The sequence below is a fragment of the Helianthus annuus genome, chromosome 1 (genome assembly GCF_002127325.2).
Source record: "Helianthus annuus cultivar XRQ/B chromosome 1, HanXRQr2.0-SUNRISE, whole genome shotgun sequence".
In the NCBI taxonomy this organism is placed as follows: domain Eukaryota; kingdom Viridiplantae; phylum Streptophyta; class Magnoliopsida; order Asterales; family Asteraceae; genus Helianthus; species Helianthus annuus.
The window spans coordinates 100,216,561-100,234,132 of record NC_035433.2 but is presented as its reverse complement, the minus strand read 5'-3'; the positions used below and the strand labels follow the sequence as shown (position 1 = coordinate 100,234,132).

General features: G+C 37.1%; 1 protein-coding gene across 1 annotated transcript; it reads left to right on the top strand.

Moving 5' to 3' along the window:
- Positions 1-5,983: 5,983 nt before the first annotated feature.
- On the top strand, positions 5,984-16,172 carry LOC110865991 (serine carboxypeptidase-like 18). The gene is made up of 14 exons (XM_022115345.2): positions 5,984-6,140; positions 6,247-6,392; positions 13,032-13,108; positions 13,228-13,350; positions 13,431-13,533; positions 14,148-14,185; positions 14,405-14,506; positions 14,606-14,692; positions 14,773-14,847; positions 14,953-15,024; positions 15,267-15,415; positions 15,527-15,640; positions 15,732-15,786; positions 15,927-16,172. Exons 1-14 carry the CDS (start codon positions 6,010-6,012, stop codon positions 16,020-16,022), a joined length of 1,368 nt encoding a protein of 455 aa, XP_021971037.1. The 5' UTR covers positions 5,984-6,009; the 3' UTR covers positions 16,023-16,172.
- Positions 16,173-17,572: the final 1,400 nt, after the last annotated feature.

Here is a 17,572-nt window from a genome sequence, read left to right as displayed (position 1 = left end):
GTGTGTTGCCATCTTTTGTTATACGAATCGTCTTACTCGCTGCCTTCGTCAGTCATTGCAACGTTCTCGCTCGTCGGATTTCAATTGATCGCTCGTTTATTTTGACGCTTTTATTGCTACTCCCACTCATATCGATCCTCGCAACCCTTCTTGCGGATTAATTTCGGGACGAAATTTCCTAAAGTAGGGGAGACTGTAACAACCCGCACGATCGTGCGTTGTTACTACTCGTTATACTCGTTACGCCTAGCACTAGAGATTCGGATCATGTAGCTATATCGAATACATCGCTACTTCGCAGTATTTTCGCATATTACGCATATTTTATCGCTATAACACATCACCTCGCACATACTAACAGTCACGATGACATTGAGTGAGGACCTATTCTACCCTCCTCAACAGCCGTGATGTGTCGCAACGCAACGCATATTCGAAACGCGCAACTCGATTGTCGCAACGCAGACTTTGAAATGTGGATATTTATACGACCCTATGTTAATAATTATAATAAATATATGAATGTGGTTATGAAAAGGTGTGACCAAACTATCGAAACGCTTCACGATCGAAACGAAACGCCAAAACTCAATTCGCCGGAGGCATTTGATCGAATGACAATTCGATCGAATGGCCATCCGATCGGATTGCCACCCAATTGAGGTGCCACCCGATCCGACACCTTCCATCACCTTCTTTCCTCTTCACCTATAAATAGCACTTGTCACATCACTGTTCAAGTGACGTGACAGCTCTCACTCGACCAGCACGCTTTGGGGCTATTTTCGCTCGAATTCTCGCGATTCCTGTAAGTTTCTACCTCAAATCTTGTACTTCTATGATCTACACGCACTTCTTCATCTTTTTCACCTTTGAATCTTAACTTTTAACCATGAAATCAATGGATTTGAGGTGCTCTAGGGTGATGTCATCATGGAGTTCTTATGAACTTCATGTTTTGGCTTCAACCCACCAAGAACAACTTAGATATGAACGATTTCCACATGAATAAACAAAGATCTTGTATAGATCTGAACATATTCACGATAAAAAGGATTGAAAGATGGTTTGCTAAATTCCTTTCAACTCTTTTACACTAAATGCACTCAAAACCAATAGAATCGGAGCTCGTTCTGATCTTCTACTCTTTTTAGTGTTGTGTCGGTTCAAGATCCGAGTTCTATCAACGAGACAACTGATCTCGGGTTAAACACGAACCATCATCTCGAACAACTGACCGACCAGACTAGGGTGATTCCTGCCCGATCGGATCACCTGGGTGTTGATAGGGTTCTGTTGCTTGGCACGTGGTCATACCGCCTCGAGAAAACTGCAAAACTTTCAAAACAAACAAGTGACAAAACGATCAGACCGCCGGGACGGATTTTCGTCCGATCGTCTTGCACTTGGCCCCACACTTAAACAATGTTACAACTTTTCAAGAGTTTTAAACGTCGAACGGATTGCCGTCCAATCGGATTGCCATCCGATCGAACGACCATCCGACCCTGTGGCGTTTTGAACTTCAAACGTTTAAAAAATTTTCAACATGTTCAATACGGATTGCCACGGATTGCCACCCGATCGGATTGCAATCCGATCGAGTGACAAACTGCTGTGAACTTGTTCTCACTAAGTGTCCAACCAATCGGATCGTCACCCGATCGAACCGCTGTTCGAACGATCGACCTGAAGGGTAGAGATACTTCTCTGTTTTCAAAATGCTAAAACAAAAACTTCAAAAAAAAGACAAACCATCATACACAAACACATCTTTACCAAACGAGATGACAATCCAATCGAATGGTCACCCGATCGGATGACCATCCGAACAACTTGTCATCCGATCGAACGGCCATCCGATCGAATTACCATCCGACCGGATTGCCATTCGACACACAGTCACTTCTCATCGTTTAACGCACTGTTCAACGCTTACGCCATCAATCTGTAATCAGGCTAATCTCAGACGCGCTCCCTTCAATCCAACCAAGTTATGTTTACTTGCCGAACATCGACAGTGAGTATACTCGAACCCTTTTTATCGCATTTTGGGTGTAACATACGTTCCTATCAAAATCAAATTTATCGAAACGAATTATCCAATCAAACTGTTTATCACTTGCGAATAACTGTTATGCATATTTACACGTGATGCTAGTTACATATGTGTTAGGACTTATACTCGCAAGGTCCCGCCTTAACTAGTATACTACTATAGAACCCGACGGGGTCTAGTTAGGTTGAATAGTAATTGTAATCGCAGCTCGAGAGACTTAGCTGGTAGTATTTGTCTTGTATGCATATATGTTGAGGTATCTCGTTTATATATTTTGTAATTCACATCACTTTTTACTATTTACGCTACTCTATCAAACTTGTATACTCGCCAACACTTTTGTATTGACGATGTTTTAACGTACGTTGCAGGTTTAGTCGCAGTCTACATGAAATCAAGCTAGGAAGTCTAGAAACACACCTAAAATCTAGGTTGTCAGATTTGTATTGTTTGGGATAACATGAAATTCGTGACAGCTTATGTGATTGTAATTGTTTATTAGTATGGGATAATGAACGCATTAAATATTGTCGCCATTTAGTTGTCATGGATTCTCTTGAACAATCTGATTCGCCTAGTTCCATGCCCAGATGATTCCGCTATCGGTTGGGGTGTGACACCAATGGCTTCGTACGAAGGCAGGGCCTTCGCATAAGGTAACTAGCTTCGAACCAACACTCCACCACTCTCCTATAAATACCCAAGCCCTCTTCATTCATTATAACTTGCTGCCTTTTGCTTCGAAACGCTACCGAATTGTTGTCCGACCATTTTCAAGTAAGATTTAACATTTTTACATGATTTCACAACGTTTTCCACTTCGATTTTCCACAAGATTCACTCTGATTTCATCAAAACTCTTCTATTTTCATTTAAACTTCATCTTTTCACTATAGCTTCTCCATTTTCATGAAAACCTTCATCTTTTTCATCAAATCTTCTTATTTTATCACGGATCTACACTTAACCGAGTGTATTGGGCTTAGCTTTGGCTTCCCAAGTTAGAAATCTGTGGATTTCACACTCACCAAGTATTAGATCTAAGTGAAAACCTTTTAAAACCCCTTTTTGAACTCGATTTTTACACAAAACGGACCAAAACCGACACATATTTCGTTCACTGGATAGTGGGACGAAGTGGTGTCGAAACCCTCTCGAATAAGACTCGAAAACACATCTGATTCAGACGAGAAAACAGCTCCGAACGCCAAGAACAGCCACAAATGCGAGCTGGACTGTTCTGTGCGAAGCCCGGCTTCATACGAAGGCACACATGGCTTCATATGAAGGCACTGACTTCGCACATTACAGGCCAATTCTCATCCGTTACTCAAACAAAGACCTCTCCGACTCTAAGTTTAATTAGTAGCTTAAGGTTGGAGGGATGAACACTCGATTTTCCGAAGACAGGCGCGAAGCACACTCGATTTTGGACAACGGAAGAATCACTTGTGCGAAGACTCCTTTCGTACGAAGGCGCTGGCTTCGTACGAAGCCTCTGTTTCCCACCCGAGACTTCGATTTCGACCATTTCAGTACTTTGGAGGACTTATGCTTCTGTTCTCGTACGCAGCTGATCCGGCGCTCCCTTCAATCCATTTCACGCCGTGTTTACTTACTAGACACACACTGTGAGTATACTCGAACCCTTTTCCGCTTAACGCAATTTTGGGTGTTACATGCGTTCTCTATCAAAATACACAACACTTAAACGCTTTATAAACGCTAACCTCACTCGCATACTATACGTGATTAGTTGAATACTTGTTGCTATGTTACATAGTGATGACTTGTTCGACCGCCCTTAGCAACGATAGTACTATAGTTTGGACTCAGCACCTGTTTAGTCAGGGGTTGTTAAGGATCACATACTTTATTTCACGTGTTCACCTCGGTGAACATGTGTCGCGCATACTCTACTTGCAGTCATGTGGTTAGCTTGTATCATTGTGATAGTTACTTGATTAGCCTGTTACGTGTTACATGCCGGTTATGCGTAAACGCTTTTATACTATACTTATGCCAACTTGTGTACTCAGCTTTACATTATTGTATTGACTTTATTTTAACGTATGTGATAGGTTAATGGTTTGTTTGCTGCAAATGGATAGGAAGTCTAGAAACCAGCCATAAAAATCTAGGTTGTCGGATTGGATTTTGTTTGAGAGATTTGAACTCTGTGATGACTGTTTAATGAAATATTTGTTTATTAGTATGGGATAATGAACTAGTTAAATATTGTCACTAAATAGTTGTTATAGATTCTCTTGAGTAATCTGGTTCGCCTAGTGTTGCGCCCCGATGATTCCGCCATCGGTTGGGGTGTGACACATACACCTTTGTATAACCTTGGATCTTGTTGAAAGTCTTTGAAAAATATGGATGTACGTGTGTGTGCTCTTGAGGCCGAGAGTAGAATAGGAAAGGGAGAGGAAGAAGATGAAAATTTTGAATGAGGAAATGATAAGGATTATCACCCTTAGGTCACTCTTATAATCTTCCAACAACTCATTAACCTTAGGGTCATATGTCAAAGCATCTTTGACCAAACAATGGTTTGGTCAAGGGTGAAGGTTGTGGGGCCACTTAAGGGGTCGGCCTAAGCAGGGGGGTAGAGTGCAAGTTTTTCGAAGTTTTGGGGGTTAGAAGCTAAGTTGGGGAGTTAAACATGGTGTTTAGTGTGCTTAAGTGTTTTTTTATGATTTTTAAGGTATTCTATCACCATAACTAGCTTTAAAACATCAAAAACATGTTTCTAGTCTATTTTTGGTATTTTGGGTAGTGTCCGGATAACTGTTCGGTTGTCGGTTCGTTAAAGTGCTAAATAGTGAGTTTTACAAGGTATGAAGTACCTTTTGTGACAGGTTTTCATTCCCGACACTTTACAAGTTATTCTGAATGCTTAATCGTTAATTCTGCTTGTTATTTTAATGTTTAAGTGCTGAATTTTGCTGAAAAATGCTGAATTCTGCATTTAAGGTGTGTTTCGGACAGTTTTTAGTGCTTATTTTAGCTTCTGGAAAGTGTTAATGTAAACACTTGTTTACCCACTTGGGTTTTAATGTATTTTTTATGTTAGACCTACATCTAAGTCCTAAATCTATTGTCTAACTGAATACTGAAGTTGTGCTGACACAACTTGTCTAACCGGTGAGTTTACTTAATTGTTTCGACGCAATACTTTAAGTATTGTATAATGTGACAAATAAAGTATGAAACATGCATGATTTCAAATGAATAACATGTAAGCATATAATGTTGACGTGTAAACACATAGATGCAGGAAATAAATAATTATTTAAATAGTATGGAAATTACCGGTTTCGTGCCAGTTGTCACAGTTAGTGGGTGGTGTCGGCAGGTGGTGGTAAGTGGGGTGGTGGGTGGTGTCGGCAGGTGGTGGTTAGCGGTGGTCAGTAGATGACGGTGGTGGTGGTGCAGGATGGTGGTTGTTAGTGGGGAGGTTGTTGATGGTGAGACTGATTTACGGAGGAGAGAGAGCATGTAGAGAGAGAAGAGAGTGTATATCTGTTTTATATATGTATTATATTTAATAACAAAATGTCTAAAATATGGGAAAAGACTAAAATGCCCCTCATGTGAGGGGCATGTGACCAGGATTTAACGGTTAAATTTGATGGCGTTAGGGGCCGGTAGTGAAATAGAGATAAGCTTCATAGACCAGGGAGTAAAATAACTATTTTTAAAGGATTGGTCAAAACCGTTAAAACGGCCAAAGCATAGAAAACAAAACGGAAATTTACTCTTTTTCTAATTTATATATTTGACTGCTACCTACCACATTTAATTTATCACTGCTAATTTATATATTTGAATGCTACCTACCACATCTAATTTATCACTGTTAAAGATGGTGACACTTAAAGAAACTGTTATATAAATGGATCCTTTGGACTCAAACATGATTAGATTATTAAAACCTGAAAGCTATGGAGCCCAGTTTCATAATAGTTATAATAACTACCATTCTTCTGCACCTGACAGCTTTATTAAACTCAAAGGAAATCATCAAGAATCTCCCTGGTTTTCATGGTGATCTCCCATTCACACTTGAAACTGGGTACGTATGTTATCTGTTCTTTATTTTTATTTTCGAAACTTATCAAAATAAACATGTTTAACTTCATTTAACTATTTATTTTTTCTTGATTTTTAATTGTTGAAAGATACGTGGGAGTTGGAGAAGATGATTCAGTTCAGTTTTTTTACTACTTTGTTGAGTCTCAAAGAGACCCGATGCACGATCCTCTTGTTCTTTATTTCGCGGGCGGTCCGGGCACTTCAGGGCTTTTTCCTTTACTTCAACAGATTGGTAAGTTTTTTACATTCAAGTTGGTTTAGTATATATAAATGTAGTTATTTAGATCCAACTGTTTTCAGTTTTCTTTTGAGTAAACACATATGTATTTGGTTATGAAACAATGATAATAACTTTTATATTTATTTTAATTTAAAGTTTAAACTACATTCAATGCTAGTTTTTGTATATTTTATGGCAACTAAAAATGGGTTTTTGTTTTGTAATAATCTAAACTAAAACGACTTAACGGTGTTAGAGTGGAGTGGGTGTTCCTAATAAGTACCCTCTCCACCATCCAATGATATTGTGTTACATCACCTGAAGTCATTTAAGCTCATTTCGACCTTAAGAGGATGGGGCACCACTAGCTGAACCACATACTTGCATTGTTTAGTTAAAGTTTCACTCTTTATGTGAATGTAACTTTTACACTATTTAATTATTCTACAGTCTTATAACATTAAGTTGGTATGGTGAGTTGTTGTCAATGTGATATAACAATTTCTTAGAATATATATATTTTTTTAAAAGAGATGCTGATCTAACGTTTTCAGATATAAGAAAACGGACGTTAGCGTTGACAATCAGAATAATGTATATGAGATTTATGATTAAGATAAAGATAGAAATGAACAACAGAATATGTGAGATTTTAATAGAAGTAAATAAACTTTTAAGGAAAGTATGTTTTTTAGTTACATTATATAAATTATAAATTAAGGGTGTGAATTTCTGACACGACACGAACCTAACACGAAATTCGCGGGTTTAGGTTTAGTCTAAACGGGTTCGGGTCAGTTTCAGGTTGAACACGCGAACCCGTTTAGGTTAACGGGTTGTGTTCGGGTCAACCTAGTCGGGTTGGCGGGTTGACCCGTTTAACACATTTATACTATAATATATTTTTTACAATATATTTTATGTAATAAATTGAATGGGGTGTGTATTTTATGTTATGATTATAATTTAAAAAAAGAAATTAACATAGATTTTATAATTTAAATATGATATTATTATATATATTTGTGTTTTTTAAGTAAATTTTAATTTTAATATATTAATTTTAGAAAAAATATAAAAAAAATCGGGTTGAACGCGTCGTGTTCGTGTCAACCCACGAAACTTCGGGTCGTGTTCGGATTCTTACGTATGATACCATTTTCGGGTTCGAGTTTGTGTAAAATTTTCGGGTCAGGTTGAACCCGCCAACCCGCGAACACGACCCGTTTAACACCTCTAATATAAATTATATAAATAAGAGAGAATGCTATTAGCCTATTAATTAATAATAACACTGAACTATTGATTTGTTAGACTTTAGGGTATAGGAAGTGGCTAGACACTTGAAAGTGGTAAACTTCAAAATCAATTAATGAGAGTGTGTCATGTCAAAGTGGTAAACTATGATCAAAAGTGTTGGCAATGGTTAGACACTTAATGAATTGGTAAACTATTAAAAAAAGGAAAAAGGTGTGATTGGTTGAGATGGCATGGACCCCACCCCACACACCCCCTCTCTCTCCTACCCTCCCTCCCCGCATCGGAAACCCATCACCGAACAAACATGGCAAAATCGGCAAACTTGGTGCTGGCAGTGATTTACCGCATCGGTAAATTGGTTTACCGAAGTTTGCCGATCTCCACTCTCCACTCCGTATCCCTTAGCAGTATATTCCAGCAGTCTCTATCTTAGTAGAATGATGGTGTTCTAGGAGGTCCCTACAAATCAGAGTGCACACTAACAACACTCCATTGGTTTTATCACTTCCTTTCCTAAGACTACAAGGTATGGTGATGGACCATCCTTGGAGGATGATCCGTCACGTAGGCGCCACGTCACATTCCTCCCCAAGATGGTCCATCCTCCAAAACTAGAGGGCATGGTAGGATGGTCATAGTCATAGTCCTCCACCACTTTTTATGTTTTTTTCTTTATTTTTTTTAGTATTCTATTTTTTTAACATTTAACAAATATACTAACAAAATATTTTCATTAATATTAAACCCACATTACATAAATATAAAAAAACATAAACTTAAAAAAAAAACAAAGACTTAATAAAAATAAACATAGAGTTAAATAATTTGATGTTTTTTCATGATGTCGTGTTGTAATTTTTTCAACATCGAACGTTTCGGCTTGAGTTCGTCCTCGACATTCATCGTCATTATTTCCCATTCCTTGAGCCGAATTTTTTCATCGGAAATTCGGATTTTCTCATTCGCTAATCGGACCTTCTCGCGTAACTTTTCTTCCGATGCACGACTTTTTTCTTCGACGCCCCGCTCCTTCGCCTTCGTCTTTTGGGCCGTGACGTCGTTGTACATTTTTAGGTGTTCCATAAACTCAACCATGTTCGGGTCCACCTTTTCCTTTTCTTTTCCCTTGGCCCGCTCCTTCTTTGTTTTGTCTCGGCCCGGTGGACGCTCCGGTTCACGTACGTTATACTCGTCTTCGTCATAGTCGGCGTCATCATTTAAGTTTATGTGACACCTCGCGCCCGATCCACCGACGCTAGAACTACCCGTTTCCGATGTTTTTTGGCGTTTCGCCATCGCCATCGCCCATTTTGGTTCGTCTTTCACAACCATCCACGCGCGAACGTGAGGAAAGTTGCTACCATTCTTGTCCTTATACTTTTCCAACGCCATTTTGAACACATCCTCGTCGTTCCACCCGCTACGACGGTCACTTGTATATAACTTATTATATTCTTCGCAAAACCGATTGATGGACGAGTTCATTTTCCGCCACTTTGACGAAACCGAGTCGAGATCTCGATACGGGCCTTGGTCCATCAAGGCGAGAAACTTGGCCAATACCTTGGACCAAAACCCATCACCCGATTGGTTAGTACCAATAAAAAACAAACAAAATATATAAAGTGTTAACATAATAATAAACAAAAAAAAAAACTTTAAAACTACCTACTGTTAAGAAAAAAAATAAACTTAAAAACTAATAAACCTAAAAACCCACTGTTAAAAAAAATAAACTTTTAAAAATTTAAACTTTAAAAAATGTAAACTTTAAAAAATGTAAACTTTAAAAAGATGTAAACTTTAAAAAATTACGAACCTTTTGTCGGGTTGTCAGAAGTGCCAATGAAAGCCTTGGCTAAGGCTTCTTCTTCGATTGGGGTCCACTTAGTCGCTTTCGGTTTCGACGGTTGATCACCCACCACTTGTTTGCCTTTGTTTCCTTTTCCTTTCCCTTTAGGCGGTTGGGTTTCGGGAACAATCTCCACATCGTCTTCGGGTTCGGATTGGGTCGGGATCGGTTGAGGTTGAACGGGTGGTGTGGGGATCGGTTGAGGTTGAACGGGTGGGAAGTTCCAAGCACCCCGCATCATCATTTGTTGAAGGGCTTGATTTTGGGAGATTTGAGCGAATTGGTTTGGCGAGTGTTGGAATGAAGCAAACGCGTTCGATGAATATTGCGAGAATTGGTTCGGTTCTAGCGTTGGATAATATCCCGGAACCGAAAAAACATTAGGTTGGGTCGGATTGTTGGGAGTATTCGGGTTGTTCGAAGTGTTCGGGTTCTCCGGGTTGTTGAACGGATCCATGAAAATTATGTGGAAGAAGGTTTATAAAATAGTGGAAGAAGGTGTATAAAAATTATGTGAGAAAGAGGTGAAATTTTGGGATTAATTTGGTGATTGAAAGTGAAAATGGAAGTTAAATTTATATATTTTAAAAATATGACCGTTTGGCTTTATTCAAATTATGGAAATTTTGTTTTTTTTTTATTTTAATGGTCAAAAATTGCTTTAGGGCCCCACTTTTTTGGACCGTCTCCAACGGCAGGGAACGGACGGAGAGACCGGGACGGGATGGGGGCGGCACGGTGTGTCCAGCGGCACCGAACCGCGACACACCAGGGACGTGTTCCATACCGTCTAGCCTAAACCATACTATGTTGGTTTTATCACTTCCTTTCCTAAACCATACTACGTGTGAGTTCCCCAAGATACTGTTCTCATAGAACCTGACATCATACAGTTGTCACAGAACTTGACATTCCTTGAATCCCACAATCACATGTTGTTCAACTCCAATATGCGTTGGAAATGGGTTCTAATTCAGGATTTTAATCCAATAGCAGACATTGGTATAGATATAAATTAGGTTATACGATATGTGAATTAGCGGTTCAAAACAAAAATATATTATTACGAATTTTCAGAAAAAAATTGCTTAAGGGGTAAATTACTTTTTGAGTCTCTGTATTTCAGGGGTTTTAACCACTTAAGTCCAAAATCAAAATGTTTAACGTCCTGGGTCACTAAAGTCACTTTTCTTAACCATTTGAGTCCAAATTTCTAACATAATGTCTTGAATCACAAATACAATGTTCCTGTTGTTTAAAACACCAAGCTTGAATCTTATTACAATTCTTTCAGATGTTAAAACACCATAAGTCGAATAGCAATACAATTAAACGCCATGTCTTGAATCACCATACCAATGTTTCCAGATATTAAACACCATGCCCTGGATCATCATACAATGTTCTAGATATTAAACACTATGCCTTGAATCTTATTACAATTCTTTCAGATGTTAAAACACCATAAGTCGAATAGCAATACAATTTAACACCATGTCTTGAATCACCATACAAATGTTTCCAGATATTAAACACCATACCCTGAATCACCATACACTGTATCCAGATATTAAACACCATGCCTTGAATCTTATTACAATTCTTTCAGATGAAGTCGAATAGCAATACAATTAAACACCATGACTTGAATCACATACAAATGTTTCCAGATATTAAACATCATGCCCTGAATCACCATATAATGTTTCCAAATATTAAACACAATACCTTGAATCTTAAAATATTTCTTCTAGATTTCAAATAAGAAACACTTGCGTGAACACATGGTATTTTGTACCCAATCACAATGAAGCAAGAAATAAGTAGGTCATGGTTAGAAAGAAAATCATGGATGTTCGTAGAAGGAGGTTTAGGTGGTTTTTTTTTTTTTTTTTTTTTTTTTTGCGGTGGCTGGAGATAATGATGATTATTGAGGGATTAGGGTGAAGAAGAGAGATAATCTCTGGTTTGTGTGGAGTAGAGAGACAAAATCGTGATTTTAGGGAGGGAATTTATACACTTTAATTGATGTTTATTGACACTTATACCCCTATCAAGACAAATCAATTATTAAAAATTCAAACAAAATTTACATTCTTGCCATTGTGATCTCGACCATTAAAAATCAGATCTAATGGTGTAAAACCCTTCCTACACTTCTCACATAAAAGGTCTTTTTTTACAGGATCCTTTACCTATAAATATATATATATATATAATAAAACACACACACACACCTACACACACTTTCTTTCTCATCTTTACAAACTCTTCTCTCTCTCTCTAAACACCACCGCATCGCCACCATCCCCACCACTGCCCACCATCATCCCCACCACTGCCACCACTATCGCACTACCGCCACCTCCAAACACCCACCACCACTACCGTGTCACCCCTACCACCGTCTCACCTCCACCACCAGTGCCGCCCCACTGTCACCACCATCCCACTACGCCACCTCTGAGCGCTCACCACCACCGTCTCACCCCCATTGTCGAGAACCCTCCACCATCATCTCACCTCCACCACCGCTACCGTCGCCGCCGCCCCACTGCTACCATCAGATCTCAAATCAGAGGTGGGTGGAGATGGGTTCCAAATCATACAGCGGCGTTCGGGTTCCAGATCGATGGCGTTAGGGATGTTGTTGTTGTGTTCAGATGAATCAAAAAGATTGGAGAAAATGGTCTTGGAGCCAGCTAGTGTTAGGGTTTGTTTTGTGGTTTGAAAAAGATGACCACCTACATCAATGGTGATGATATTGGTTGAAGGTTGTTGGTTGTTTTTGTGGTGATTGTTTGAAAACCCATTTGAGATAGGGCTTGATTATGAGAAAGGAGGCATCTTTTTCACAAATTGAGAATTGGGTTTGATCTTTCTTCAAGATTTATGAAAGAAAAAATGTATAATTCTTGTGCAATGACAGGGAAAAGTGTGAAGAGTGCTTATTTACAGAAGTTCAGGCCTACGAATGATCTGTTTTGCATATCAGCGGCAACTGCTGTTTGTGTTTTTTGTTTTTTGTTTTCGTAGCTTGATTTATCGACTTATTATGCTTGAATTGATGCACAGGATGCCGGAATTAGGTTTGAAATAAGTGTTTGAGTGTGTGTTTTCTCTCCATATATATGAATTAATAATAATAATAATAATAATAATAATAATAATAATAATAATAATATAATAATACAGGGGCATTTTAGTCTTTTAATAAAAAACTAACAGAAAATTTAATAGGAGTTAGAAATTTAGACTCAAATGGTTAAAAAAAGTGGATGTAGAGACTCAAAGCGTTAAACATTTTGATTTTGTACTTAAGTGGTTAAAACCACTAAAACATAGGAACTCAAGTGGATAAATTGATAAATCATTTCCTAGACTGATGTCACCCAAGATTTTGTTTTAACTAACGAAATATTGATTATCCAGCAATTTTATTAATTATGGAATTTGAAAAAAAAAATTAAAAGGAAAATTATACTATTTAACCTTCGTTTAACTGAAAAACACTGTTATCATTTCCATAAATTGTGCAGGTCCACTTACTATCCTTTCCGATAGTTCGAAGAGGAATAATGTTACACTGGAGTTGAACCCCAATTCATTGACAAAGGTTTATATTCTTATTTTCACTCATTTTGAAAAATATATATATCGCTTTTGATTATTAAAAAATAGTATTTATAACCTTGTATATCATTAATTAATATATAATATTTTGAAATCTTGTAGGTTGCTAATGTAATATTCGTAGATGAACCAGCTGGTGTAGGGTTTTCATATGCTACAACTTACGAGGGAACCAAGAGTAGTGATTCCATTTTAGCTTTGCATAGTTATCAATTTCTAACAAAGGTACTTGTATCATTATTTTCGAAAAGAATTGGTGAAAATAATTTGTTGACTTAATATTATTATTTGTGTTTAAATAACAGTGGGTTTTGGAGAATCCAAGGTTTCAAAATCATCAATTGTACATATCTGGGATTTCATACATGGGCCTTCTTGTACCAATGGTTGCTTTAGAGGCATACAAAGGTAACAACTTGTATTCATTTAGATACAACTGATATTCATATTTATCCTAAGGTGAGCTCCGGCTTGGCTTGCTTAATTTATGAGATCGAGCATCGTTCGTTTCGAGCTCTATTTCTAAAGCTCGAGTTCAGCTTTTAATTCAAGCTTGAGCTTAGTCGGACTCGGCTAACTTATAATTTAATTATATTTATACATGTTTCTTATTGTTTATATATATAGATATATGATTATAACTTTTATTATAATTAACATAATATATACTATATAATTATTTTTATCTTATATTGTATATAATAATAATAAATATAAAGTAAATGTTTACTTAGCATATTAACAAAAAAAATTATATAGATAATAAGCTTGTACCGCTCGAAGGTTTATTCGGGCTTGATAAGTGAAGTTTGGGATCGTTTATAAAGGCTTGGACTCATTTTATTTAGGCTTGATAAGTGAAGTTTGGGATCATTTATAAATGGCCTTATTTCTAGGCTTGAGTTCAGGCTCGGCTCATCTATTTCTGTTCAACTCGATTCAAACTTTGAACATGAATATTATACCTACTTTTTACTAGTTGCATCGGGAATGATTGTATTTATTTCTCTTAAATTTTGCAGGCAATGAAGATGGAAATCAACCACAGTTGAATATTAAAGTATACGTCTACTTCACATGTTTTCCTTTAATTTCGCATATTAGTCAAAATCTGATGCTTCAGACATCTTTCCATTAACTTTTTTTTAGAATGGCTAACTCATCCACTCACTAATCCTATCTAAACATTTTTCTATCATAGATTAGAATCACCAGCCTCTAGAGGACAATATTTTGATCTGTATATTGACAATATTTTGTTTCCTCATTATACATACAGGGATACCTAATCATTAGCCCACTCACCGATAAATTCATTGATTTTAATTCAAGATTTGAGTATGCTCACCGGTTTGCACTTATATCAGACGATATCTACAAGGTAACCAAATATAACATGTGTAATGTATCAACATGTATCATGACACGCATTGCGTGTAAAGCATGTTTTGACAATGTACTTATTGTTGTTATATTTCAGTCTACAAAAGAAGCTTGTGGTGGTAAGTATATATACAATGATGCGAACAATATTCTATGTTCAAGTAATCTCCAACGTGTTGATGAGGTACATGCTTGCTTACTTTTGATCGGATATTTTGTGTTTCTTTGTATGTGTCATTAATCCGAATTCCCGGCCAATTTCAGTGCATAAGCGGAATTAACTTAGAAAATATATTGGAGCCGTTGTGTGATGATGCCGATCCAGAGCCACCCTGTGTCGTAATATTTATCTCTCTCTCTCTCTCTCTCTCTCTCTCTCTCTCGCGTACCTTTGTAATCGAGAAAATGAGGAAATATGACTAAGACATTTATTCTAATTTATAGGCAGCTACCAATGTAGTTATAGAAGATTGGGCTAACGAAGAAGATGTTCAGAAAGCTCTCCATGTTCGCGAGGTATGCTAACGGGTGTGCTAAACGTTACTTCACCCCTTCATTTTTACTTGTTGCACTCCCCTATAGGCTATAACATGCCAATGATCATACCAATATGAAAAACTTTTGTTAATACGATCATTACACTTTCAAAATTTCTTCCAACACGTATATCATCGTTAAATGTAACATGAAACAATTTAAAATTCTAATTCTTCTTGTTTTCTTTTCAACATTTTGTGTACTTGAATCAAATTTTGCAGGGAACAATAGAAACATGGAAGAAAAACAATGAAACTATGCATTACTATTTTGAGAAAAATGACACTACATGTTACTCATATGACATCTTCAGCACTATTGTCTACCATAAACAGCTTGTTTCTAGAAATTGCCAGGTCTTGATCATCAGGTACCACCAATACTCTTAGAGATAATAATCGCGTAAAATTTGCCCTTTAGATCTGATGTGTTATATTTGTAATAACTATATGTTACTTTCTCCTAAAATTTCAATTGGCAGCGGTGATCATGATATGACATTTCCATATGTGGGAACAGAAGAATGGATAAAATCTCTCAATGTTCCAATTGAAAGCCCTTGGAACCCATGGTTCGTTGATAATCAAGTCGCTGGGTAAGCTCAATTTTCCGTCCTGGTATTTTCGTAACATGGAATGCTTCATTGTAAACTTACCATGCAAAGTGACGCTTCTTTGTTTGTGTAGATATCAGATGACATATGGAAAGAATGGATACTCATTAACATATGCAACTGTTAAGGTAAGAAACGTCACATTTAAACCATGTTTATTTTTAAATATTTAATTATTCACCATGCACATGAATAGACCTTATTGTATGTCACATATATTGTCAAAAAACATGATTAACGAGATAGAAAATTGTTTTAAATTATGTAGGGTGCGGGTCATTCAGTGGCATTCAACAAACCGGAAGAATTTTCTGCTCTTGTGTATGGGTGGCTTGATCATTATGCTTATATAAGTGATTCTTAAGCAAAGCAGATGTAATGTTATTGTCAGTGTTGTTAGTTTTATTAGATGGAAACAAAAACCATGAAGTTTTGAATTATAATGGTTTGAAATGAATGCATGGGCATGAATTTTATTAGGTAAAATAATAAGAACGGCCATTTTTAGAACAAATTGTTTTGGGTCGATGCATTCCCACAGTTTTCATATCGAAAATAACAAACAAACAATGGAAAAAGTAGAAAGATTAAACGGTGATAAAAAAAAAACAAGATTAATACTTAAACTGGTTGATATATGTTCAATCAGATCTACAATGTGAAGAATTGTGTTTGTTAACTTTAACCGCTTCTCCATTCGACACACCGTTTAACCTACCTACGATCCAATATATATCGGTATGCATGGGCTGAATAGTTAGGCCCATGCCAAATACAAATTAAAATATTAATAAGTTTGATCCATATAAACAAAAAATTGAACACACCCCCTTAATCTTCAATCCACACGTGTTGCAACCATTCTTTCTTTGTGCTCTTCAGCAAACCCTCTCAAATGAAGTAGTGTCATTTGAGTCACCAACACTTGCAACTTGATTAGCCGATTCCTCTTCATCATCACTTGTTATGATCCCGCCATTCGTATTCTTTAGTCCACTTGGTCCAAAATCGCTTAGTTCATATTTGTGAGCATAATTGCCAAAGATAGATATAACGCGGAGGGTAGTCTTGTGTATAAGGCGAGGGGGGGGGGGTGGTTACTAGTGATAGAATTCTATCACTCACAAGCACCAATCAAGTTCCATCATGTCATCAACCATTTTCTCATCACTCACAACCTTTTTTAGTGGGGGTGGTCATCACTCACCACCACACCCAACAATTTTCCCCCAACCAACAATACACTCACAAAAAAAAAAATAACGGCGTGATAAAAATAACGAAAATGGAATGCGTGATGCTATAACGCGTTATAGTTTGGACCGGCGGTGGAAATTAACGAGTTATACATTTGTCCGTGATAATATCACGGAACCGCCCCGTGCACCCTAACCCCCACTTCTTTTTTTACCGGTAGAGGCTTTATTTCTTTTTCTTCTTCACTTTTTTCACAAATGTTGTCCACATGTTCCTCCAAATCGGCATCTTCAAAGTATCCTCTTTTGGTAACAGTATGATAACACCATTCCAAGGTGTTTAAGTACCTATGGAAAGTGAAGGACCTCTTTCAAGTGCTATTAACCACCAAATTCATCATCATCATCTTCATCTTGTGTTCATCCCTAGCCTTCTGCTAGTAGTAAGACCTTCCTAATCTCATTTTACATCTTGTTATGATGGTTAAAAGTATATGTAAATCACTAATCATGAAGAACACTAAAGATCAAGAACATAATCTTTAACATAAGACTAAAAATCATGATGATCTATGTTGTTTAAGTGTTTATGTGCTTCTTGATTGTTGATTGTTTGTGTTAATGATGTTATACATCGTATGAACTTGCTAGATTGTGATTAAACACATGATCTAGCAAGTGAGAGGATGATTATGTTATAAATCAAAGATGATCATCC